Source organism: Phycodurus eques, chromosome 5 (assembly GCF_024500275.1).
Source record: "Phycodurus eques isolate BA_2022a chromosome 5, UOR_Pequ_1.1, whole genome shotgun sequence".
NCBI lineage: Eukaryota > Metazoa > Chordata > Actinopteri > Syngnathiformes > Syngnathidae > Phycodurus > Phycodurus eques.
In genome coordinates, this window is record NC_084529.1 from 4,385,939 (window position 1) to 4,393,831 (window position 7,893).

General features: G+C 45.7%; 1 protein-coding gene across 4 annotated transcripts; it reads right to left on the reverse strand.

Moving 5' to 3' along the window:
* Positions 1 to 309: 309 nt before the first annotated feature.
* Positions 310 to 7,204, reverse strand: gtse1 (G-2 and S-phase expressed 1). Of its 4 annotated transcripts, XM_061676617.1 has the most exons (12): positions 6,688 to 7,204; positions 6,422 to 6,467; positions 6,294 to 6,351; positions 4,637 to 5,288; positions 4,400 to 4,564; positions 4,147 to 4,279; positions 2,214 to 2,594; positions 2,060 to 2,129; positions 1,311 to 1,526; positions 1,053 to 1,233; positions 866 to 982; positions 310 to 454 (listed from the first exon to the last, which is right to left on the reverse strand). In XM_061676617.1, the coding sequence occupies exons 2-12, from the start codon at positions 6,441 to 6,443 to the stop codon at positions 365 to 367; spliced, it is 2,085 nt and encodes a 694-aa protein (XP_061532601.1). In that variant the 5' UTR covers positions 6,444 to 6,467; positions 6,688 to 7,204; the 3' UTR covers positions 310 to 364. The 4 variants fall into 4 exon arrangements, with proteins under 4 accessions (XP_061532601.1, XP_061532600.1, XP_061532602.1 ...); XM_061676616.1 differs by lacking the exon at positions 6,688 to 7,204 and having other exon boundaries at positions 6,422 to 6,658; XM_061676618.1 differs by lacking the exons at positions 310 to 454; positions 866 to 982; positions 6,688 to 7,204 and having other exon boundaries at positions 1,118 to 1,233; positions 1,311 to 1,485; positions 6,422 to 6,658.
* Positions 7,205 to 7,893: the final 689 nt, after the last annotated feature.

Genomic DNA, 7,893 nt, shown 5'->3' on the forward strand with positions numbered 1-7,893 from the left:
ATAAATGGCTGAAAGGTGCATCAGCCGCTGTGGCTCGCCTCTCCCATGTGCGAGGGCATTACAGGAAGTATATATTAAATTGCTTAAAATCGTAGTTTTCGCCGATAAAATGTTCAGTTAATTATATATATATTCCTTGATTTATAAAAAAAAAAAAAAAAAAAAAAAAGTTTCTAAACTTTTTTTCCTTTCTAAATCCTATCTAATGTACTGTTAAGGAACATACAAATACAAGTTGTTTCAACATCATTGAAAGGAGAATGAAGATAAATGTACAACATTTATTTCAATATGAATTCTTAAGAGCAGCAACACGAATAAAATCACAAACAGGAAGCATTCATCGTTTTCAATTGTGTGGATTTCAGAATGATAGGTTGATGAGGGGGGCGCTGTTCTCCTTCTTGTCATCTGGACTCCACTTGATGAGCGGCGAACTTAAGTCAATCAAATGCTGAAAGACAGCAAATAATGCTTATACTTTTTTTTTTTTTTTTTTTTTAAGTTAATCACCGTCTGGCGACACAGCTACAAACGGGAAGTAAACAGTTGTTGGCTGTCTCCATGAGTTCAAATGTTAGGATTGTTTATTTTGTGTGGTTTGTAACAGACGAAGAATAATTAGCAAAGCATCAACACCATGCAACTAGCATGTACGCAATCGTGAACCCATGTTCCATAGATGACTGTATCCAGTAGTTCACCGCTTCAAAACAAAGCAGCTGCACATGAGGCTCGTCACTATTATTAGCTTGTTTTGTTGGCGTTAACAACACAGCAAAAAAATCAGCAAATTCCTGAACGCTGAACTGCGAATATGCAGAGGTTAGCACCTGCCACAATACAAACAAGAAGTAGTTAGTACCTGCATGGCGGCGCAGTTCTTGGTGCTGTTGCGGATCAAGTCTGGAGTATTGCTCAGGTCTATGAGCAGCTTCTCGTGAGTCGGGGGCGTCGGAGCAGGAAGGTCCAGCAGGAGAACCTGAAGGAAGTCAAATAGTCATAAAGCAGGTCAGGTGGCCTGAGGTAGCGTGAGGTGGTCTGAGGCTGACATCTTGTCTGGCGCTCTCTGGCTGGAAGGGAACTTTGCTGGGCTCTGATCGGCCGTGACGGGACAGCTCATCGCTCTGCGGGATCTCCGATTGGCTGGGCTCGACAGGATGCTCCTCGTCCTCCAGACAAAAAGGCTGAATGTCAACTGGCTCCACTCTGCTAGAATCGGTGGGGGCGGGACTACACACATGGAAAAACTGTTAGCAGACCTATTTGCTACTAGTTAGCCAGTACGACCTTCCTATTGGCTGTCGGACCTCAGGCAGGTCCTGGTGGGGAAGTCTGAGTCCGAGGCGGCCTGCGTTCTGGAGGGTCCGGAGATCCTGGCGAGGCTGCCTGACGTCGGCGTGGGGATGGCCGACGCCCGGCGTTTGAGCGGTGTGGGGAGACCGGAAGGACGCTGGGAACATAAATGCAGAGGCCTGCTTACCCCTGCAGAGGGCGTCAATGGGCCACATGGTTTTTGAGGAAGGCTAACAGAGGGAGGGAGCAGATGTGTGATGATGTCATAAGCAAGGGCCCACAGGAGACAAAAACTGTGTCACAATATAGGGGGGCTAACTTGGAGCCAATGGTAACGTTGCAATAATAGCCATCACGGCATCGATGTGCAAACAGACATTAGGTCCTATACGCTAATAGTTAGCCATTATCAACTGCAACAATAGTCATTAGTAACTTTATGGTAATCGTTATTGCCAGCTAATCACTGTTAATTAGCATGAGCAACTGTCCTAAAAGTTATCATTAGCATCACTATGCTAATAGTTATCAATTCGCATTAATATTTTAACAGTTAGCCATAAAGGCCTACTCGCTAACAGTTAGCATTAGCATCCCTCTGCTAACACTTATCAATTATCACTTATATGCTAATTGTTAGCCATAAACACCTATCTGCTAACATTTATCATTAGCAACTATATGCTAACAGTTAATCATGAACTGCTATCTGCTAACATTTGGTCAGTAGCATCTATGTGCTAACATTTAGCCTTAAACTAACCTGTCCATACTAGCCACTGACAGGAGTCTCTTTGGTTTGAGCACCATGGAAACATCCGGCGAACAAAAACCTTCAAAAAAAAAAAAAAAAAAACAATTCCAAGTTTTAGCAATTCTTTGAAAACGTATCAATGTTGACTGATGCATTTCCTGACCTTGTCCTGCTGCTCCTTCGCTGGGCATGGGTGTCTGGCCTACTGCTGCAGGTTTGCTTTTTGTCTTCAGCCCGCTTTGAATCCAAGCAGTGGATGAGGTCTTGTCCAAGGTTCTTTTTGCGGGCGTAGTCTGGTGTTGCGGCGTGGTCCTGCCGGCTTTGGCAGGCTCTGACAACTTCCTGGCTTGGCCGGTTAGCGTGCCGCTGCGGCGGCGGCTGGCGGCGACGGAGGAAGACGACGGCGACGGCGATGACGCCACAGTCCTTGTGACACCGCCAACTCCGGAGCGACGTTTGTTTGGATTCACAGGTCGGCTGCCGTTGCCGGAAACGACGGGGCCGTTGGAGGGGCTCACGCCGCGGTTCACTGAGTTCAGCTTGCCTGAGAGGAGGACAAAGTTACCAAGACCCCTGTTAGCGGTTCCCCTCATGCAGGTCATTTTGGTTGGTTAGCTGTTAGTGGAGCAAATGTAGTTTCCCAGAACATCAGCTTTAGCACCTATGTGCTTACAGTTAGCCCTCAGCGATCACCTGTACTGTATGCTAAAAGCTAACCTTCAAGTGTTATTTATATTTATTTTTAAGCTAACCTTTAGGTACACCAATGATAGTTGCTAAGTCGTATCAGTTAACCATTAGCACATCGACTGTATGCACTAACAGTAAGCAATTAGCACCAATGTGCCAGCAGTTTCTAATTAGTCAACTTACAGTATCTGTCAACAGTTAGCCATTGGTATACATGTGCATGCAAAGTTAACCATTAGCTCAGCTACGTTCTAATAATCAACCATTAGCGCGTGCATATGCTAGCAGCCATAGCTGTACCAACATGATAACAGTTGTTTCGATTGTCCTCACACTTCCAAGGGTGGAATAGTTTTGTGTCCTAAGTTATAGGTCCTCACGATATTGGAAAAAACAGTGACATTGCAATTTGTTTTAATTTTCTTTTTTTTAAACCTGCGATTATATATTGCGATGTGAAATAATACAGGATCAGTGTTGGGAAAGTTCATCTTCTATGCAAACTAGTTCAAAGTTCAGTTCATAGTTCATGATTCAAAATTTTGAACTAAGTTCACCGGTCCTAAAACAAACTAGTGCATGGTTCTTTTTTGTTCAATATGTTGCTATTACCCTCAAAATACTGACAATTAACTTCCACATTGTTGCCACCCATTCAGTCCACCCTACAATCTCAAAAACATGAGGAAAAACAAACAAACAAAAAAACAGGACTTTGGTCCTTAATGTGCAAACAAAAGCATGCAACACAGAATGACAGGAATGATGGTGAAAAGACTGCTAACTTTGCATTCCTCGCAGCTCTGGCTGACTATATTAACAAAATAATTACTCTTATATTACAAAACAAATTCAAAATTAGCACAGTGTGCTCATACACAATTTTAAGTAAAGCATTCTCATCCAAATAATTGTCCTAGTAATCCATTTTGACAATTATGTACTGCATTACAAAAGAACACATTCACTCCCATTTACACAGTGTCCCTGAACGCACCTTTCGCACTCACGCAGCTGCCGCGCCTGCCTGGTTTCATTCTGAAGCGCTAATTAGGAAACGCAGCAGGCGTACATTCTATTACTATGTCCAAAACAGGTCCCTCTGCTGGTCACTTTTAATTTTACAGTTGATTCACTGTATATTCAAGAACACAAACATCGCAGCAGACCCGGCGATGTGACTGTTGCGCACACGTACATTGCGATGACCACGCGCAAACAAAATATCATGCAGCCCTACTGAGTGCTTAGAAAATTCTGCGTGTTATTAAAAGGAACAGATTGTCACCTCCAATCACCTGTGTCATATTTCAGCCATCTATTGATCCATGACATGATTAGCTCTGCTACATGCTAACAGTGAGCCATTAGCGCACCCAAATGCTAAGTGTTAGCAACTAGCGCACCTGTGGCCGGAGACAGGGACAGGCTGGAGTTGAAGCTGGACACAGAGGATGACGATGAGGACGTGTTGCGTCTTTCTGTAGTCTTCCCACTCTGAAGCGGCGTCGCCTTCACACCGGACTGCCTCACCACCACCTCCACACGGGACCCCAAAAAAAATAAATCCATAATCTATATATATATATATATATATATATATATATATGATGTTAGGGAGCTGGGACAACACTCCGAGCTATCAGAACGGTGCGGTACCTTGGTGGGCGGAGGCAGCGTGCGCTTCTTCCCCGCAATGCTGGAGTTGAGGGATGAGTCGCTGACATCGGACACCACACTGGCAGAATCCGACAGAATATCCTCGCAGGACTTGGTCCGGCTGGCGAGATCTGAACTCTGATTCGGTTTACAACCTGACGCCACCTGGACGGGAGGAAAAAGATGCCGGTGACATCACTTCTTGAGCGGTGAGACGAAAAAAGCCAAAGAACCAACTTTGCCATGCTTGGGCACTTGGACTTTCTGGGCGGCAATGCCCTTGCTGGCTGAAGAGGAAGTCCTGGGAGCGGATGGCTTGCTGGGCAGGATGGCCCCCAGCCCCGTTTTCCCCCGGAGCGCTGCCCTGGTCTTGCCGCCGCCGGCCGGGCTGGAGGCGGCGAGTCGAGTGGAGAGACGAGTGGCCGGGGCGGCGGAGGGGCCCAGATGGGCGGCGGCACTTCCTCTCTGCATCTGGTTCCGGATAGCTGGGGGCAGGTCCTTCATGGGGCTGTCCTGCACCAGGAAGGTCTGACGTTTGACGGGGCTGATCAGGCTAGGGGGCGACGCCAGCACACCCAGTTTGGCGGCACCGTCCTGGATGAAGTACTCCACGTCCTGCTGGGCCAGGGAGGCAGACCCTAGGGCGGCGGTCGCTGGGGTGGCGCCCTCATCCTTGCCGTGGGGCCACTTGCCACGCTGCAGCTGATCGGCTAATCGCTTGGCTTCCTGACACATGGCATCCAGCTGGTCCCCTAAAAGCGGACTCCAGGTGGTCCGCACGCCACCCACCCCTTCCTCCGGGTGGGATGCCAAGTTGGCGGGTGGGCGTTTGACACGATGGTGGGACGGGTCCAAAAAGACGTCATCCTGTTCTTCATCACACATAGAGCTGCGGATTGAAAACAAAGATTTGCATTAGCATCCATTAGCTAAGGGCTAACACTTTGTCTTTAGTCCACCAATCTGTAAACATTTAACCATTAGCATGCCTATCTAGTAACATTTAGCCATTAGCACACCAATTAGCTATTAGCGCAAATATCTGCTAACAGTTCTCCATTAGCGCACCAATTAGACTTTAGCTCTCATATCTGATCAGTTAGCCATTAGCATGACTATCTAACACTTGGCTATTAATGAATGCACTTACCAGCTAACACTTGTAGGACACCAACGTTGTAAATGTTTACTCTTGATTTGAAGTAGAGGTGTGTCCAGTTCCTTCTTTTTAACTTTTGTTGCTTACCAGAATTAACTAATCCGGACAAAAAAAAAAAAAAAAAAAAACTACAGTACAGTCTACTTTTGCGCGAGGCTGTGTGTTTTCACCCCGTGACGTTGGTGAGCATGACGGTGCGCGCCGAGCAAAATAACTGTCAAGATTTGTTCGGTCACGCCTCCTGGCACTGATTGGCTATTCTTGTCCTGATGTGCAGAGTTGTAAAATAATACTTCAAGTTAGAGGCATTAGATGGGGCCAGAGAGGGATGATGATTTTTAAGACTATTCTTCTGTCATGTCATGAAAAGTGGACTGAATTTGCCTTCAATTATGTTCAGTTACAAAGATTCCATTGATGATTGCTTCAGTGATTTTGTTTGGCAATATCTGAATTTGCACGCTCCTATTTTCTAGTTTGATATTCATGCGCTGACTGAAAAAAAAAATGACTCAGAAGTTACTAATAGTTGAGTAGGCTTTTTTCCCCCCCCACCGAATACACTTAAGTGATTATTTGGAAGTCCACTTTTGACTTTTACGGGAGTCATAATGTGGTAAAGTACGAGTTTGTCTTACTTGAGAATCATTTCTGTCCGCTCACCATTCGTGATCAATCCGTGTGTTAGGAACGACGTTTTAATTTGTCATCAAGCTTAGAAATGGTCTATCCTACCAGTCAGGTGACAGAGGAACATCGAAGTCGAACTTCTCGTCCAGCAGCGAAACCACATCTGTAATGACACACAAATATAAGTAACTCAAACAGTCATAATAATATTTTGGGGTTGTTCCGAGACTGACTGCTGTTAGCTCGACGCTCCATCTCGCTGCCGCTTCTCCTTTCAACCTGTAAGTGGACAAGAACCATCGGAATATCACTCGTGTCCGACATCATCAACCGGCTAGCTTATAGCAACCTAACGGGAAATACGAATTGTTGACCCCCGAAAGCTAAAAGCTAAGCTGAACAAAGCTCTACTAGCCTGTGAGTTGTATCCTTCCGCAAAGGGAGGAATTCGACACGGAACTCGAGTTTCGTTGTTTCAATGAAGTAAAGAAACACAAACCTTGTTGTGTCGCTCCGACGACCGCTCACAAAAATATGTTCTTTTTTTTTTTTTGCTCGCTACACAACAATTCAAATCCGCTGCGCCGATGTCACGTTACCTTCATTGGTTGGAAATGCGTGACGCCAGCGCGTTTGGAATTGTGGGGAATGTAGTCGATCATTCTTTTTGACGCGTCCAGGTCAAGCATAGAGAATTATTGGTCAACTACAACCAACTGGGAATGATTGAAATCGTTGACGATATTCATTTAATCTGTTTTGCGAATTACTGAATTAATGAATTTGAATTAAGTGAATGTTATTGAAATTAACTCATCTATTTATTATAATTTGATTAAGGACTACAAACAACATCACCACTGGGCATGCGCATGAATGTGTGCGTGTGCGTGCGTGCGTGCGTATGAAAAACTATGGAGCCTTAATACAGGTAGCCCTTAAACCTTGCAGATGGGATTTCTTGAGCCCCAATATCTTTAGACCAGGACCCTGTTGACCTTTGCCCAATACCTGTAGTCTAGGACTCTGTAGTTCTGTTCTGTTCAGTTTGACCTATAACCTGAAGTCCAGGACTCTGCAGGATCCATGTAGCTGTTTTTCTTGTCGACAAACTCCATAAAACCTTGCTACATTTAGATCTGATTCCAGTACTTGTAGTCCAAGACCCTGAAGTTCTGATCCCTTTGGCCCAATACCTGTAGTCCAGGTCGCTGTAGACCTAATCCACGTAACCCTTGTTCCTGTCAACATGTCGCCCGGGTACATTGAACCCTGAACCGTGTCGACGTGATTTTTATTTTTTTTTTATCCCCATTCGCTGTAGACCAGCACATGTTTATCCGTGGTCCGTTAGACCTGATCTATGTAGCCCTACTTCTTGTGGACAAAAACCCTGGAGCCCTGAACCCCGGCGCTCCAATCCTCGTCGATGTGATTCCTTTATACCCACTACGTGTAGCCCAGGACTCTGTAGACCTGATCCTATCATCCCAATACCCGTAGACCGATATCCTAAGCACCTGTAGACCAGGACCCTGTAGACCTAGTCCCCATTACCCTTGATGGTGTAAATCCCTGTAGCCCTGGTACAAGTAGCTCTTGATCCTTTCAGATGTGATTCCTTTATCCCTCGGTGTCCCTGTAGACCCGGTCCACCTGGTCCCTGTAGCCCCGATGTGTGTGCGTGTGTGCGTTCCTCCCGGCG

Excerpts from the sequence above, each read along its gene's own strand:
- gtse1 (XM_061676616.1), bottom strand. The coding sequence starts at position 6,515 with ATGATGTCGGACACGAGTGATATTCCGATGGTTCTTGTCCACTTACAG. Across the intron at positions 2,595-4,146 it reads GTCCCTGTCTCCGGCCACAG|GCAAGCTGAACTCAGTGAAC; the intron begins GTGCGCTAGTTG and ends TCCTCCTCTCAG. Across the intron at positions 2,130-2,213 it reads CGAAGGAGCAGCAGGACAAG|GTTTTTGTTCGCCGGATGTT; the intron begins GTCAGGAAATGC and ends TTTTTTTTGAAG.